Genomic DNA, 18,791 nt, shown 5'->3' with positions numbered 1-18,791 from the left:
TCAAAGCCAGTCATAGCATGAGCCAGTTCAAGAAGAGAGCCTAAAGGTACCTAATGAATGTAGCGACAGAAAGGGAGGAGAATGATTTTACCTTATTCCTAGTATATCTCATTTATAGTATAATAAGGTATTAAAAGGACCCCAATGGAAATAAGTCACTCTGACTTTTTTGGGTTATCCCATGTTCTCTATTTATATGCTATTATGTATAATGATCTATATAACTATTTGTGTATACCTGAGAAACCTTGCTTACTTATTCGGGCAACTTAATTTAAGTTTGTGAATATCAAAATGGTATACAATACCGACAGGTTGGTAGGTAAGACACATAGGCAACAGTTAGGCAACTTTATTCCGAAACGTTTCGCCTACATAGTAGGCTTCTTTAGTCGAATACAGAAAGTAGGCAGGAACAGTAGAGATGTGAAGACGATGTAATCAGTCCATCACCCTTGAAGTCGTAGAATTTTGAGGTTGTCAGTCCCTCAGCCTGGAGAAGTTCAGTTCCATAGTCAGGAACTATCTGGAGATCAAGCGACAGTGCGGAGACTTAAATACTGTCGGAAGGAGAGGTGCAGAGTAGTAGTAGTGAGAATGTAGCCACTGAGAGGTCAGGTCCCTCTCAGATCCAACAGTTCTCACTTGAAAGGGTTGTCCAAGGTGTTTTCTGTACCAAGAGGCCATGTGTTGCAGTGTCTGACAAGATGATGGACTGATTACATCGTCTTCACATCTCTACTGTTCCTGCATTCCTGTATTCGACTGAAGAAGCCTACTGTGTAGGCGAAACGTTTCGGAATAAAGTTGCCTAACTGTTGCCTATGTGTCTTACCTACCAACCTGTCGGTATTGTATACCATTTTGATGTTCATCTTGTCAGACACTGCAACACATGGCCTCTTGGTACAGAAAACACCTTGGACAACCCTTTCAAGTGAGAACTGTTGGATCTGAGAGGGACCTGACCTCTCAGTGGTTACATTCTCATTACTACTACTACTACTACTACTACTCTGCACCTCTCCTTCCGACAGTATTTAAGTCTCCGCACTGTCGCTTGATCTTCAGATAGTTCCTGACTATGGAACTGAACTTCTCCAGGCTGAGGGACTGACAATCTCAAAATTCTACGACTTCAAGGGTGATGGACTGATTACATCGTCTTCACATCTCTACTGTTCCTGCCTACTTTCTGTATTCGACTGAAGAAGCCTACTGTGTAGGCGAAACGTTTCGGAATAAAGTTGCCTATGTGTCTTACCTACCAATTTAAGTTTGTCCCAAGGATGCGACCCAGTCGACTAACAAAAGATACGTACTTGCTGCTCGGTGAACAGGGACAGTAGGTGTGTTAAGGAAACATGCCCAAATGTTTCCACTCGTACCGTGTGAAACACTGCCGTAGGCCTTTTGGACCATGCTAGGCAGGTCTAACTCGCTCCCATCCATACCCACTCATACACCCTTTGAACCCATACTGAAAGCTACTCAAAGTTTTCTCTTCGGTGACAGTACCTGGGGGTTCGATTCCACTCATCTACGATATCGTTCCAGACCATGAAGCTGAACTCTTCTCCAGGCTGAGAGACTGACCTCCACAAACACTTTTTCTCCAAGGTTGATGGACTGATTACATCAAATTATTTCATTACTACTGTTCTCTTTGTATCTGACTAAATAAGACAACTGTGTAGCGAAACCTGTCATCAATAACGATGCCCAACTGCTGCACACGTCATAATCTTCAGCTTTTGCCTATCGCATGAATATTCCACAGTTTTGGAGTTTTCTTAAACATTGCTGTCTCGCCCAGCCAGTGACCTGCTGCCTTTACATAGCAGTTTTATCCTGGCTGCCAACCGTAGCAGTCTGTTGACTCCGTTATTTCTGTCTGAAAGTCTAATACGTACACTGTAGTCACGCTTGTAAGTTGGGGATAAACTGTATAAATTATGATAACTCGCCAATGGGACGTATTGCCATTGTCTCCTCAATTATTTCACATTTAGGCCTACGCGTATGCAGGGATCCCTACGGAAATTAACCTTCCTGCTCGGTTTTCCTGGGTTATGCTAAGTTAACCCCTCAAGGAAGGTTCCTTGATGTTTGTGAGGGGCTCTTGATCTAGGGGACCCCTCAAGGGAGGTTCCTTGACGCTGGTGGGGGCTCTTGTTCTAGGGAATTGTATCTGTGCTTCGGTTCCATGAAGTAAGCCTGAATACCTTCCACATTTCCCCCATAGGCGCTACATATTCCTAGGGTTTTAGCGCTCCCCTTGATTATAATAATAATAATAATAATAATAATAATAATAATAATAATATACTTGGTTTAAAGAAAATTAGGGATACTCTAAAAAAAAGTTCATTGTCTTCCTCTCTTATCTTCACCATCGTCGTGGTCTTCACTATAGTCTTCCTCACCATCGTCTTTTTCATAACCTTCGTTTTTTTCTTCACCTTCCTCTTCCTTGATGAATAAGACACCTGTGTATCACTCAGGTATCTTCATCGGCAATACAGATACCTAAGTTCTGCACCTGTCATTATTCATCTATCTTCCAGTAGGTTATGTTTACTATTATATTTGATACATCATCATTTTTCCTTACCTAAGTCTTTTTTATTATTCTTTATTTCCCTCGAATAAATAAAATACACAAGACATCTATAAATATTGAAGTTTTATTGCCATTTTCTGTGAAGTAAATTAAGAGAACCCATTTCGAGGGGTAACTATAAAAAGATCATACATGATTTGAAAGAAAATTGAGTTAAGATTTGTTCGGATTTTTTTTTTTCCGGGGAAGGGTTAGTCACCCAGAATAACACAAGAAAGTCAGTGTGTCATTGAGGACTCTTTTTTCATTGGGGTCCTTCAGGCTTGTCCCCCAGGATGAGACCCCCACACCAGTCGACTAACACTAGGTCAAAGCCAGTCATAGCATGAGCCACTTAGAGATGAGAGCCAAAAGGTACCTAATGATTATGTAGCAACAAAAAGGGAGGAGAATGATTATTTTATTAGTTAACAAACATGTAGATGTAAATAACTCTACCTTATTCCTAGTATATATTCTTTATAGTATAATAATAAGATATCTCCTGCATTGTACAATAATAAGGTATTAAAAGGACCCCAATCATCGACACTATGCCCAACCCTTCTAGGGTAGGGTAGGTGCCTGAGCCCGAGCTTACAGCTCACAAGCCTGCCATTCCCATTAGTCCCTTTGGGGCGGGGATGGCAGACCAGAGAGGCCTAGCTTGTGGCTAGGCCTGGGGACAGTTGGTCCCAAAGATGATGAGGTACTGGAGTTTTGAGACTCTCTGACCGCGGGTTCAATCCCGGCCGGGATATGGTTTGTTTGCAATCGTGTCATTACGATTTCGTGAGTCATGAGGAGGTACTTGTGCCTCCTCCCATGGGAGACTTAGGTCTCAGACACTCCCTAAAGGGGAGCCAAGGCCGGGCCACCACTTGGAAAAGGCCCGGGCCGAGAGAATACCGGCGAATCTTTAATAATAATAAGGACCCCAATGGAAATAAGTTACTCTGACTTTTTTGGGTTATCCTAGGATCTCTACACATATGCTAGTATCATAATCTGTGTAACTGTATTGTGTATACCTGAATAAACTTACTAAACACCAGGGTAGGCACTTACTGCAAGGTGAACAAGGACAACAGGTGTAAGGAAACAAGCCCAATATTTCCAACAATATGCCGGTAGTCAACCCAGGGACACTCAGTGTGTGAGGCGACCTTATTTAGGTACAACTGCAGACACATTATTTTTGATGATCACAATTTTCTTACATAAAGTGTCTAAGTTATCTAAGATAACCCTTATTGCTCTGATACTTCATCTGATTCCCATTCACCAGTAACGGAAATGGGTTTAAGAAGCGGGTACTCGCTTATGAACAGTGTACAAATTTAACACTATTGTTAGTTAAGGTTAAAGGATTCAAAGAAATTCCATGAAAAAATGCAGATGGTTATAATCTGTCAATCTTCTTGTACATTTTGTAATGATTTTTATGTAATTGATCCATACGGGTTTAGCTTTTTTTTGTGACTAAAATGATTTATTGTAGAGTTATTGACAGTTTTCACATTTAGAAAATGATTCCATTACTCTTTCACTTGAGCAAATAATTTAAGTTCTATTAATTTTTGCGGCAAACTCTTGTGTTAATCTTTCAGCTCTGCAAAAAGTGAGCTTAGAACACAGTGTTCTATTTTCCAGTAGAGTTCGCTGGTGATCATGTGGTGGTCTGTGTCGGAGTCTCTGGCGACTACGTCTGTCAGCAGCGTGTGAGAGTTGAACTTGAGACCTTTAAAGAACGGCAGCCCAAGTTTATTGAGGGCTTGCAATACCTGGGGTTTTTTGGCATCGGACTGTGTCGCCAAGATGATGATTTTCTCGCTTCCTTCGTCAGTCAGAAGAGAGTACAGGTGTTTGTAGACGGACCTGTAGGAGTCGGAGAGGTGTTGTAGTCTCGCCGGCACTACGAAGCCTATGATATCGAAGTAATGCAGATCGCAGACTTTTAAGAGCTTAGTTAGGCGGGACATGATGTTTTTGTTGTGGGTGTGTTCTTCTGAGCCTCCCAAGCCCGGCGTGTCAATGATGATGAGATTGTGGTGATCATGGGGCTTTGGTAAGAGGTTGAAGGAATAAGCTGTTGCAAATCTGGTTTTCTTTAGCCTCATTTCCTTTGTGAGTCTGTTGAGTGGGTCACCATTTATTATTAAACGGAAGTTGTCTTGGAACTTGACGCCAAAGATATGGTTGACCATGGCCGTGGCGAGTGTTGTTTTTCCCGAGTTTCTTTCTCCCACCAGAAGAACAGCTTTAGTAGGCATGTTGTTGGCGCCTCCCAGAGTGAGCTTCTCGATCTTTATCCCTTCATCCCGGTGGTCCACCTTCATCAACAGCTGGAGAAGTTCCAGACCGTCTTGATGACCCACCACCTCTGTGAATTGATGAATGACTCGTAGTCTCGACAAGTCAGACACATCCACATAACCTTCTTCTAATCGCTTAACAAGTGACATTCTCAAGGGTGAGGAATCTTTCAGCTCCTGAAAGAAATCGTCAACTCCATGGTAATCAAAGTGGCGAAATATTTGGAAAAAGAAGTACTCTTCTGGACTAACATTAACAGTGGCTGTGTTTCCGTTGTCTATTATAAATAAATTACTGTAACTGATGTTAGCCTTTTTTAGTGAGCTTAGGATAGGCATGTAGGATGTAGTATCCGTTACCAAGATCTGCGTAATACTCTCTAGTTCGTCGAATGAAGCTGCAAGTAGCTCGTAGGTATTGATGAGTAGTTGAAGGACATCTACAGATGATGGCGCCACAATGCTCACACCGTCGACCATAGTCGATCCTATATCTTGTTGAAGAAATAACTCCAAGTATTGCAGAATTTTAATGTCTCTCTCTGTTTCTTTCGGTGACCCTAACACGGGCACATCCACAAGGACTAGGTTAAAGGGCATGGTCATGTCATGTGTTTGATTGAAGATATAAGCATATATAGTGTCCGCAGTGTCCTCGAAGATAAAATTATCTATAAGAATCAGGCGATAGGTATCCCTGATTTGAACGCCGAGTATGTAGTTCACAAAGGTATCCTTAAGGTATGCTTTACTTCGCGGATCATCGCCGAAGAGAAGGACCACTTTATTCGGATGATCGTTGGAGGAGCCGTAAGTTTGTTTACACACAGGATCTCCAAGAGAAGAGAAAGAAGTCATCTGCAGCGGAAGAAGCGAGAGGCCTCCCTCTGTGAACCCGTGGCCGCTGACACCCACCATGACTTGCCTACCAGGGAAGAAACACAAACATTGAGATTAACATGAAATATCTTTACACTGACGCACGTTACTGATAGCTCGTAGATAAACACACACAAAATAGCATCATCCTATAACCAAGTGAACACGCCCCCTCGACGCTGGGTTAACATTAACGCGGAGGGGTGCCATTCTTTCCACAGGTTGCTTTGCCTAACTAAAGCCCCCAACAACTCTCTTGGCATAAATGGAGGGGATATTTCTCCTTTCGTCGAAATTTGCTAACACTGTAGGCTGATGACAAAAACAATATGGAAACAGACTGCAGAATGTGACCCCTCAAGGAAGGTTCCTTGATGTTGGTGAGGGGCTCTTGATTTAGGGAACTGGATCTGTGCTCCAGTTCCCCGAATTAAGCCTGAATGCCTTCCACCCTCCCCCCCAGGCGCTGTATAATCCTCCGGGTTTATCGCTTTCCCCTTGATTATAATAATAATGCAGAATGTGAAAAATTTTGAATGACTTACTCTGTGGCGACTGATAATGCTGATAATGACAGCAAATTTGATCATTTTAGGAGCTTAATATATGTAAAGTACTAAATAACTAGGCGGTTCTGGTGCTTTATAAATAAAACAGTCAAGCGAACACATGTGAATGCCTCAAGTGATGCCACTCAAGGGTTCTTGATAACAGGAAGTGGAGCTAACTTCTTTCCTGGATCAAATTTGATGCCCTCCTGTTTCTAGGTGCTATAAAATTATTATGGATTTAACAATTCAACATTAATAAATTCTTCATATATATATATATATATATATATATATATATATATATATATATATATATATATATATATATATATATATATATATATATATATATATATATATATATATATATATATATATATATATATATATATATGATGGATAATGTATTGAACACTAATTAATGCTCAATAATATACCACATGGAGACAAACTCAGAAGGTGAGCACGTACACACATTCTCTCTCTCTCTCTCTCTCTCTCTCTCTCTCTCTCTCTCTCTCTCTCTCTCTCTCTCTCTCTCTCTCTCTCTCTCTCTGTGTTTTTAAAAGTGAAGACTCTTAGTACAGAGTATGAGTGTACAATATATAATTTGCTTGCTCCTGTATCAACAGTATCTACATGCAAGACTTAACTACAGGTTCTGTTCAATAGACACTCCAGGTTTACTCACATTTCACCAATAAGTTAATGTTTCTAGTGTCATACTGCCGATCTCTCTTGTTTCTATCCCTCAAGGAAGGTTCCTTGACGCTGGTGAGGGGCTCTTGATTTAGGGAATTGGATCTGTGCCCCAGTTCCCTGAATTGAACCTGAATGCATTCCATCCCCCCCCCACATGCACTGTATAATCCTACGGGTTTAGCGCTCCCCCGTGATTATAATAATAATAACCTCTTGTTTCTAGAGAAAAAAGACACACCTTGAACCACCAGATTTCACTGGCACAACGTTTCGCTGCGTTGTGCTTCATGTAATCATGACTTTCACTACACCGAGCGAAACAGAGTCCCATTAAATGCCTGGTCTGGAGACTGCGTCTTTCCTTCAGTGGGTTTTGTACGATTTTTACGTACAAAATCCACTGGAGATGTAAGAATAACACTACGTTGAAGGTAATGATTACAGGTCGACTTTGCAAACAATTACTACCTACCTGGCGAGGTGTATATCAACTTGTTACGAAGTAGAGGCAGCTTTCCCAGAGGTTTACACTTAACGGATAGGTGACCTGTGAGTGTCATGGAAGGGAGGCTGGAGTGCCAGGCCTGGTGCCATGCTCCCTCAAATCAGTTGATAAGAGGTATTGTTATTATTGCTGTCATGGGGTTAGCATTAAACGTTGATAAGAGATAGTCACCTGATAGGAGATAAATTTTACGTTGAGCATAACCGAATTGCAACACACACACACACACACACACACACACACACACACACACACACACACACACACACACACACGCACTCTACCTGCATTAATGTAAAAAGAAAAATAAACATGGTAACTAGGACGCTATTAGGTGGGTCAGTAGGTCGATTCCAGCATTTCATCATAACTTCTCCGTAAAATTTTATATACTAGCAGTGTCATATCAAGTGAGAATAAGTTTGTCTGGTCAATGTTTCAGAAATTAGGAACGAATCTATAGTTTGACGGTGTTAGTTGTGGCATTTTAGGCTGATTGTAAAAATAGTTTGTTCCGTATGTCAGTTTCCTTAATAACTAATTTGTCGATGGGAAGATTCATCAGATTGTTGTGCGTTGCGGTGAATAGTACAACTGTTCGTGTCATCTCCGTGGTAAGCACCTCTGTGCTTACTCTAGATGTTTCGCCTACATAAAACTTGTCGCAACCTCCATGTATAGTCTCCGGTAATGGAGTCTTTGGACTTGGTGTTCTCTTTATCGGAATTCTTCATTGCGTTGGAGGTTACGGTGGGAACGCTGAATTGTTGGCTTCGGTTAAGGATGCAGAGTTTTTGGTTACGCTGTTGACTGGTAGAAACTGTGTGTCTGTTGGGGCTGAAATCTCTGGCATTGTGTAGTATATTCTCGGTGCCTTTCTTGCAGTCTGTGATGAAGTGTAAAAAAAAAAAAACACTGTGAGTGGGGTTAGAACCCATGGCAAGTGGGTCGTACCGTAGTTTATTTGGATTCGTGTTATTACGATTTCATGAGTCGTGATGAAGTGTGGTGAAGAGGAAAGTTTAAATGAAGTTTCATTAATGAAGTCGCATTTTTCTGGGAATGTGGTTGAGATACTTGCAAGGGCTCGAAGGATTTGTTTGTCACCTACATTCCTAGAAGAAGAATGCCACTGCATTAACAAAACCTTTTGCTGGCTAAGCAGTATTACTGCAGGTGACCTGACCCGCTAATTTATGCGGCTCGCACGTTTCCATGTTTGAGGAAACTCTTGCTCTTGCATTTTCATGTACGATACATTTTCTGACTAAAATGCCATAAACCGTTTCTTCTTGACAAGTTGTAACGTTTGTCAGGAAAGAGGGAAGCGTGTCCTAACAAGGGTCTATGTCAGATGATACACCATGCAGTAAATACCATTTTTCGCAGCATATTAGACTCATTTTTCCATAAAATTCTCCAAAAACCACCCTGCGTCCTATAAACTGAAGGTCAGTGACGGGAGCTATAAGTCTGGGGTGTGGGGTGAGCTGTAGCTCTCCCATTGAAACTAAAACAAGTCTTATAAGCCGCGAAATACGGTAATTACCCGCTGGCTAAACCGAATGTGGCTTCCCATCCCATTTAAATAAATGTTAAGTACAGAGGAAAATCCTAGCGTAATTAATAAGATTGTCAGGACAGTTTAATCTGGTTGTATTATGCTGAGGTACCGCGGCCAGCAGTAACAGCCTAGTTGATCAGGCCCTGATCCATCGGGAGGCCTGGTCGTGGACCGGGCCGCGGGGGCGTTGATCCCCGGAATAACCTCCAGGTAACCTCCAGGTAACCGCGACCGGTTTCGAGGGGTTTACCTGTGACTGAGGAAACTGGTACTGTCAAGATCTTAGGCCTCCCGTTTACATTTCGACTGACCAAAATGATTGCCATATGTGTTTGAGCACTGGAATTAGCTTCTTCCGTGAGGTTGTCTAGCTCGTTCTACTTTTTTCACTGAAGACGTGTTTCTTGACGTCAGTGTGACCAGCGCTTCGTCTGCACCTTCTTCTAGATTCATTTTTTGCTCTGATAAAGATGCTGTCCTTGTTGCCTCAAACTTAACTAGTTATAATTACTCGTCTTTTATTAATATATCATAATGTTTATACTTTTCATACGTCGTTACTCCTCTCAACCTACTCCTGGAACTCCACTTGTCAGCTACAAGTGGAATGATCCCATTCTACGTTGCTTAACAAACAAACAAACAAAATTTATTTCTTTGCAAGATTACATTGAGATTATGAAATTACAATAATGAGTTGCAGTGCAAAGAACCACTATCATGCCTGGGCATTATGGCCAGACTTAATTTAATGGCTTACACACTACTTAATACTAAAGAAATTGATCATAGTTTGTTTAAATTGTACATCTTTTTTATATTTAGAGTTGACAGTAATTTTACTCTAATTACAATAGTTTCAAAAATAAATATTGAAATTATATTATGGGAATATAACATTGTGAGTTGCTGAAAGTAATTTACAGTATGAGAATGATACAATTGGGTGTATGACAGTATTGTTTTGGGTAATAGGTAATAGGGAGATTTTTGGTAAAGTTAAATATTGAGTAGGATACTGTGCTCTTGTCCTTTTTATTTCTGGTTCAAATGTATTTTCCGTGTTCTCTGGTGAGCTCAAACATGACTTTAACCTCACCTTCTATTCTCAAAGAAAAATAGATTTAGTATTCGCAGTCTTCATTTGTCAGGTATGATAATACTGGAATGTTTTTTTTAAGGCATGTCTCAAATTGTTCTTTTAGCTACTTTAAAAAATGTGTGTTTTTTCACATGACCTTCCGTTTCTTCAGTGTTGTCTTCAACTAACCCAATGTTGCATATAAACTGCATTCATGGTGTCTTCAACTAACCCAATGTTGCATATAAACTGCATTCATGGTGTCTTCAACTAACCCAATGTTGCATATTAACTGCATTCATGGTGTCTTCAACTAACCCAATGTTGCATATTAACTGCATTCATGGTGTCTTCAACTAACCCAATGTTGCATATTAACTGCATTCATGGTGTCTCTAACTAACCCAATGTTGCATATTATTATTTATTTATTTTCATTGATTCTACTTGCTGCTACTTACTAATTACAACTGCTACTAGTATTACTTCTACTTGTACTATTATTACACTTAGTACTATTATTACTACTAGTATTATTACTTAGTACTGCTAATACTATTATTACTCTTAGTACTACTAATACTACAACTAGTACTATTACTAATACTGCTATTATTACTAGTAGTACTACAACGACAATAACGACCAAAACGACTGAGGTCTCGACAAATCATTCCCAGTATTCAAGGAATGATTTCCGCGTTGCATTGAAAGATTTCTGAAAAGTTCATGCACATTCTCTTTAAAAACAAACTATCAATAATACTCAGGCGCTGACCTTCTTGAAGAATTGTTTACACCGTCAGTCGATAACCAAAGCAGCACCACTCGAATACATTGCCAAGTGTAGTAGGCTATGTGATCCATGACAATTATGGATCAGTGGGGAGATCGGACACTGTGAATATAACAGATATCTAAGTGTTGCACATGTGTTTTTTGTACCTCCGACATGAGATGCACCGGAAGTGGGCAAGGAGTGTCTAGGTTAGCAAGGAGATCCAGGGTTGCTGAGTGATGCTGCGGTTAGCCTGGTATTTCTGACCAGGCAAGCTGCCACAAATCACACACACACATTTCTTTTTCCTTTTCACTCGTTGAATAATAGTAAAAGGCATTTTTTTCCCCACATCAATCATGATAGATATAGACGCTGAGGTAGACGGAAGCTACCAGGCAGACGGAACACACCAGGCAGACGGAACCCACCTGGTAGACGGAACCCACCAGGCAGACGGAACACACCAGGCAGACGGAACCCACCTGGTAGACGGAACCCACCAGGCAGACGGAACCCACCAGGCAGACGGAACCCACCAGGCAGACGGAACCCACCAGGCAGACGGAACCCACCTGGTAGACGGAACCCACCAGGCAGACGGAACACACCAGGTAGACGGAACCCACCTGGTAGACGGAACCCACCAGGCAGACGGAACCCACCAGGCAGACGGAACCCACCTACAAAATAAAGCTATAACCAGATGCCCTGAGTTTCTCCACTAACTGTGCGTGATCCGTTATCCAAGATAATTATCGTTACGTGAAAGTAACTGCAGCTCTGCTAGAAGATATCCCTCGAAGCTGCCATACCTGGCAAACCTCGAACTGACTTGCTTGACGGTATTCCCATTACCTGTGTAATGGAGTGTGACTCCAGAACCATCCTCCGTCATTGATGTCTTAGCCAAACATACATAAATCATTATCCAGCCTTATAATATATTTAATAGATCCGGGTAGCCAGGAATTGTGCTGTAATTTCACTATATTCTAAATGGTTAGGAGAGGGGAAGAGAGGGAAAAGCCATGGATGAAGTGGGGGGGGGATGATTATATTATTGTCGTTGATCCCCAAGATTCCTACCAGACTTTATGCTATTGCTCTCTTGCTAAATGAAATTTATATTAATATTAAATTACCAGAGTACAGAATTGCCCGCTGATGCGGACAACGAGACATTAAAACCGAGTACAGTATTATATATATATATATATATATATATATATATATATATATATATATATATATATATATATATATATATATATATATATATATATATATATATATATATATATATATATATATATATATATCGTCCTCACAGAGATCCTAATCAGAAGATTGTGGTCAAAATATACGGTATTTATTTAATTTGAATTTTGTCTTAAATGGGATTTAGTTATGATAGTAGTGTTTTATACTCGTGTATTGTTCCACCTCTATCGTTAATTTTTTTCTCGACCATTATCTTATGGTCTTCACGGTAAATAAAATATTACAGAATGGTCAGACTTAGCGTCAAGCGACGAAACATTATGTAACGCTGGTTTGTATCAACAAGTGACGTAACATGTAACGCTGGTGTGTATCAACAAGCGACGTAACATTATGTAACGCTGGTGTATCAACAAGCCATTCCAGTTTTTCTCGACTGTATTTTTTTTTTGTTTGTCTAACCTTTCGTTTGCTACGAAATTACTGAGATTTGAAAAAGAACTTAATTAAAATTTTGCTTCTGATATAACAGTAACTATACTACAGTCAAACTGATTATTCTATAGTCAAATTGACTATACTACAGTCAATTTCCAGTAAAAATATCCACGGGCAATTGGGTGAAGTGAACTGTACGTTATTATCTGTTGTTGACTTCAGGGTCATCGCCCCCCGCTTCCTGGTCCGCGGCAGCAACAACCAGGCCTCTTGGTAGTCACTGGCCTGATCAATCAGGCAATTGCATCTCAACGTAAACAACCCGGCTCACCAGGAACCGATTCAAAGAACTTTATAAGTTCTATTGTGGCAATAAAAATTTTTTGAGAGAGAAGCGCTAGAAAATGGAAGGGAAAGATATTCGAGCCAAAGAAGGTGAAGGTAGATGAAATTCTTAAGATCAAGAACGTGCTTCACAAGCAGTGTCTATCCTTGAGACTGGTTATGAAGCAACTGTTAATATGATTGCCTCACTCGGTCTTGTGTATACCTTGTTGCAAACCCTACACCAGTAACTCGCATATGGGACAATCTTATGACGAGGCGTTTCGGTCCGACTTGGACCATTTACAAGTCAGACTGACTGGTATTGCTGCAGTCAGGGTATTGTGCGTTTTTGTTCTTTGTTGCAAACTGATTTTACTCCAGGTTTCCTGGACACTTCCAGGGAAGGAGAAAAGGAAAAAAAAATCATCGTCTTTCACTGGATGTCTCAAGTACACAGACCTACGACTCGTATTTATCACATTAGAGCCAAACCTTTAACTTACTTTAGGTAGTTTTTTAGGTGATGTGTGAGCACCTTTCATTCAGGTGATTTTGCACACTTTCCTAAGTTACTTGACATTGGGTAACGTTAATCCTAGAGATGTATATTTCTAGAAACAGTCTTCATCCCTTATATCCGGGTATAGAGCACCCAGTCAGGATAAATATTAAAAAAAAAAAAAAAGCCGCTTTAATCAGGCTATTGTAGATAGTGATGAACGTATAGAGAAACAATCACTAAAGTGAATGTATGGTTTATCACAATTCAGTTTCAAGTCCCACACCCGTGAATACTTCAAAGGTGTGTATTGAACGGTCTGCATCTGGGGATCTGGGGATCTGAGCCTCATTGAGGTTCCTATAGGTTTCTTGTCTGGCTCAGAACCCAGCGTTTTTTATATTAATAATCTTTATTTCTACAAGTACCTGATACAACTTACACAAACCATAGCTGACATCAGTGACATATTATATAGAAAGTCCTTGGTTATGCCGAGCATTTCAGGCAAATTAGGTTAATTTTGTCCCCACGATGCCACCCACACCAGTCGGCTAACACCCAGATACCTATTTACTGCTAGGTGAACAGGGACAGCAGGTGTCTTAAGGAAACACACCCAAATGTTTCCACCCGTACCGGGGATCGAACTACGGACCTCAGTGTCTGAGGCAGTGCGCCACTAACCGAGCTACTTTTAACATAAACGGTGAGGATTTCTTCTTTCTTTTATTTATATTTGAAGAAATTTCTTGTAAATAACATGGAACTGATGATGGGTACAGATTGTGGAATGTGAAAAAGCCGATTTCGACTGATCAGGATTTATGTGACGTGACAGTGAAATGGTCACTTCAGTAGAAAGTTATTAATGACATTGTTAACCTTAACAGTAAAAATATAAATAACAGCAGCACTATCAGCGTCAACAACAGAAACAAGAGCATTGACAGTAGCAGCACCAGCACTAAAAACATTAGCAGGCGTTGCAGCAGCAGAAGTATTACCAAAAGCGGCAACGAAAGCATTAGCAACAGTAGCATTAGCAACAGTAGAATTAGCAACAGTAGAATTAGCAACAGTAGCAATAACAACAGTAGCATTAGCAACAGTAGCATTAGCAACAGTAGCATTAACAATAGTAGCATTAACAATAGTAGCATTAACAACTATAGCATTAGCAGCAGTAGTATTAGCAACAGTAGCATTAGCAACAGTAGCATTAACAACAGTAGCATTAACAACAGTAGCATTAGCAACAGTAGCATTAGCAACAGTAGCATTAGCGATAGCAGCAGCAGCAGTATTACCAAAAGCAGCAACGAAAGCATTAGCAACAGTAGAATTAACAACAGTGGCATTAGCAACAGTAGCATTAGCGGCGGCAGCAGCATCAGTATTACCAAACGCAGCAACAAAAGCTTTAGCAACGAAAACATTAGCAATAGTAGAATTAACAACAGTAGCATTAGCAAAGTAGCATTAGCGGCGGCGGCGTCGGCGGCAGCAGCAGCAGTATTACCAAACGCAGCAACGAAAGCATTAGCAACAGTAGCATTAGCAGCGGCGGCGTCGGCGGCAGCAGCAGCAGCAGCAGCAGCAATAACAACAACAAAATAAAAGTATTGCCAGTGTTAATAATATGAGAGCAGCAGCAACAGTGTTAACAGTGGCAGCTGTGCGGCAGTGGGCGACGTCCACTCGTCTGACGACTTTCACTTGACTTCCTCAAGGTGGCTATCTGGACCAACTGTCTTTACCACCTCACTGGTCTCTAGTCTATTTCTGATTCTTAATCGCCCAGCCTCACTTCTGATCTTCATGTCTCCTCCTTAATCACGTTGCCTCGTTCTAACTTCCCCTTTGTTCTGCTTACTCACCCTGCCTTCGGTCTTATTGTTAGTCTTACTCGTTTTGCCTCACATTTCCTCTTATTCTATCATTCTTTGTACTTACCTTCGCTCTACCTTTATTGTTACGCTCTTGTCTCTGCTACTTATCGTGCTTTGTTCTTATTCATCTTCATTTTCTAACCTGTACAAAAGTGGAATCATTTTAATTCATATCTGCGAAGTTTTTCGGAATCTTAAATCTCTCATCAACTGAATGATCTTTATCGTCAATAAAGATTCCTAACGTTGCCTGTGTCTTACTCTTCAACTTGTCGGTGTTATATATTTGTACGATCGCATTGGTATCTCCTGGGCCTGTTTATAACAAAGAATAACTCGCTAACTTAGCTTACTTGCAGTTTCTAAGCAACACATTAACGACCAAACTCATGGAAATAGTTTGGTTTTAAAGTGTTTGTGAAACAAATTCAACTGTATTAAGATCCATAATTAAATAAAAGCCTCATGTGAGCAATTAATGGGAGCTGTGTACTTATATATAATGCAAAAGAAGTTGAATAAAGATGCACATTATATTGAGGTAAACGGGAACAATGTTAATACCAGTAAAAATTGCTAACTGGGCTCTGCTCTCTTTTAATATCCTAAGTACAAGCTGGTGACGACGCCTCGTGCCTTTCTTAATCTTAGAAACAGAGGCGATAATTAGAAGTAAAAGGTAGTGAGTAAAAGTAGGCATGATATCCTTCTTGCGGGGTACTGTATTTTATTCTTTGAATCCAGTTAGAGGTTAGGTTATCTTTTTGCTTTGTTCCTAGTACGTTTTTTTTTTTCACAGTAGTTGTAGACGCTAGGAACGACTGTTTAGGCTTCTCCAGAATATCTGAGCGGTAGAACGTTCAGGTTATTGTGTGACGATGCCGAAATCATGAGGGTTCCTCTATTACATGCGGGCTTTTGGTGAACTGTTCCAGTCACAGTACTGTGATTTTTCGTTCTTTATACACACAAGTGAGAAGCAGTATATTATACGCCTAAGCACGGGTGTCGCTGTCTCTCTCCAGTTGGACTCGTCACTATATGGATCTCTCTGGACTGAGCACCGGACACACTGCCTTCATCCATGGACTCTGCTCTACATCCTGTTCCTCTTCATGCAGCCGGTGGTATGTCATGTCTGTGAACTGTTTTAATAAGATACCCGAGGCTCCGGCATGACCAGTTTAGGCGGCTGTTTTATAGTTATACGTGTGTGTGTGTGTGTGTGTGTGTGTGTGTGTACTCACCTATTTGTGGTTGCAGGGGTCGAGTCCTAGCTCCTGGCCCCGCCTCTTCACCGGTTGCTACTAGACCCTCTCTCTCCCCGCTCCATGAGCTTTATCAAACCTCGTCTTAAAACTGTGTATGGTTCCTGCCTCCACTACGTCATTTTCTAGGCTATTCCACTGCCTTACAACTCTATGACTGAAGAAATACTTCCTACTATCTCTCTGACTCATTTGTGTCTTCAACTTCCAATTGTGGCCTCTTGTTTCTGTGTCCCCTCCCTGGAACATCCTGTCCTTGTCCACCTTGTCTATTCCACGCAGTATTTTATATGTCGTTATCATGTCTCCCCTGACCCTCCTGTGTGTGTGTGTGTGTGTGTGTGTGTGTGTGTGTGTGTGTGTGTGTGTGTGTGTGTGTGTGTGTGTGTATGTATGTATGTATGTATGTATGCGTGCGTATAGAACACTGAATGACCTTTCGGTCACAGTACGCATCCAATGTCCCTTCTCCCTTCAAGTAGCGTACTTCCTATGTTTTTCCCCAAAGGGTGGTGTGCGTTCACAGAATATTGTGTATCATGCAGCGCAAAGCCCGTACGAGTCAGTATGCCTAATGCTCAATCACCTATCCACCAACGATCGAAACGTGTCCTTCAGTTAACTTAAGCTACGAAGAGTTTAGTCTCCTCTTAACAATACACAAAGAAAAATCTCGGGAAATAAACTGATATGATTATCAAGCAGGACAGGATTTGAAACCATTATTATTTTCATTTTATATTATTTTGATTTTTATTTAGTTTTATTTATACTTACTATATTCATTGGGAAGCATTAGAATCGTATTAGTATTACAGCGCCTTGGAACAGGGAGGATAATCAGGTTTGAACTAATATAGGGAAGTCCAGCTTCAGTTCCCTTGGAAGAAGAAGAGTTCTTCACTCGCTTCACGACACCTTCCCCCGATGGGAGAATACCCACGAAGTCTTCCCTTCCTCCCTCGATATGGGACTCCCGATGTCCCCACGAAGTCTTCCCTTCCTCCCTCGATATGGTACTCCCGATGTCCATCGAATTTTTGAGGTGGTGGTTCAGCAGGCCTTCACTGAGTGAGTTCTGAATCCTCAGTTCCATATTTGTGTGTATGGTTTTACTGAGATATTAACTTGAGAAGTGATCAGCAGACGCTTGTGACCACAGGTAAGGGTATAACCATCCTTCTGTTTATTCATCGACAGTTCATTATTACAATTTAATTTGAGTTCATGAACGATGTAGCCTTAAGGCAGGCAAAAATAGATCTACTGTTAAAGCTCATGGGCCGAGGGAAAGAATTGGGTTACAGTTGGTACCTCTGACGGAATGTAATATAATAAGTATGACCTCCGAATACTTCCTATTAAAGCCCTGCTTTAGTCTAGACGGTAGAACGTGGGACTGTCAATTTACGGACCGCAGTTCGAGCTCCTCGTCTGCCTTCAATTCCATAATGTTTGTGGCCGAATTTGTTGTGTAACCAAATCGTTGATATTTGCTCAGTTATTTGTGTGCACAGTTCATTGCTACTGTTACTTGCATAGCTAACAAAATATTACCACCCCACGTTCCCGAGACCCATAATGCTCGTATGAGATATTTTGACTACCACCCACAGCACTCGTATGGGACGATAACTACCACCATTATCGGTTTGAGGAGGACTACCTCCCACAAGGTAGGTATGGGATCTTTAATTTTTTTATATATTTAAGCTCATGCTCAATGCTAGCTCACATAGAGGCAGACACTCTAAGATTGATTGATCTGTCTCCATGTAGGTTCTTATTGAGCACTGACAAGTGTTCGTTGTACTTTATTCATTAAGTTCGTGTTTATAAAAAAATGGAAAAGTTCTGCCATTATTTGGTTTACTCTCAGAAGGGACAAACAGCATTTTGATTCAGACTTGTTTGCACTGGGCCAATGTACAGTAACACAAATTAAATTGTCAGTCTGCTTACCCTCATAGCAACTGTTTAACTGATGCAACAGTGTCTGGAGGAAGAAAGTCTAACGAAGGAGGGTGTGGTCTCCTGTTGACATGTGGAAGTAAGTGTGGTCTCCTGTTGACATGTGGAAGTAAGTGTGGTCTCCTGTTGATATGTGAAAGAGGGTGTGTTCTCCTGTTGATATGTGGCAGAGAGTGTGGTCTCCTGTTGATATGT

At 40.9% G+C, this 18,791-nt stretch overlaps 1 protein-coding gene across 1 annotated transcript; it reads right to left on the bottom strand.

Annotated features, from left to right (window-relative positions):
• Positions 1–3,990: 3,990 nt before the first annotated feature.
• On the bottom strand, positions 3,991–7,644 carry LOC128690125 (uncharacterized). The gene is made up of 2 exons (XM_053778686.2): positions 7,522–7,644; positions 3,991–5,842 (listed from the first exon to the last, which is right to left on the bottom strand). The coding sequence occupies exon 2, from the start codon at positions 5,833–5,835 to the stop codon at positions 4,201–4,203; it is 1,635 nt and encodes a 544-aa protein (XP_053634661.2). The 5' UTR covers positions 5,836–5,842; positions 7,522–7,644; the 3' UTR covers positions 3,991–4,200.
• Between the last annotated feature and the right edge of the window lie 11,147 nt (positions 7,645–18,791).

The sequence above is a fragment of the Cherax quadricarinatus genome, chromosome 32 (genome assembly GCF_038502225.1).
Source record: "Cherax quadricarinatus isolate ZL_2023a chromosome 32, ASM3850222v1, whole genome shotgun sequence".
Classification (NCBI taxonomy): domain Eukaryota; kingdom Metazoa; phylum Arthropoda; class Malacostraca; order Decapoda; family Parastacidae; genus Cherax; species Cherax quadricarinatus.
The sequence above is the reverse complement of the archived record's forward strand: the minus strand, read 5'-3'. Positions and strand labels throughout refer to the sequence as shown.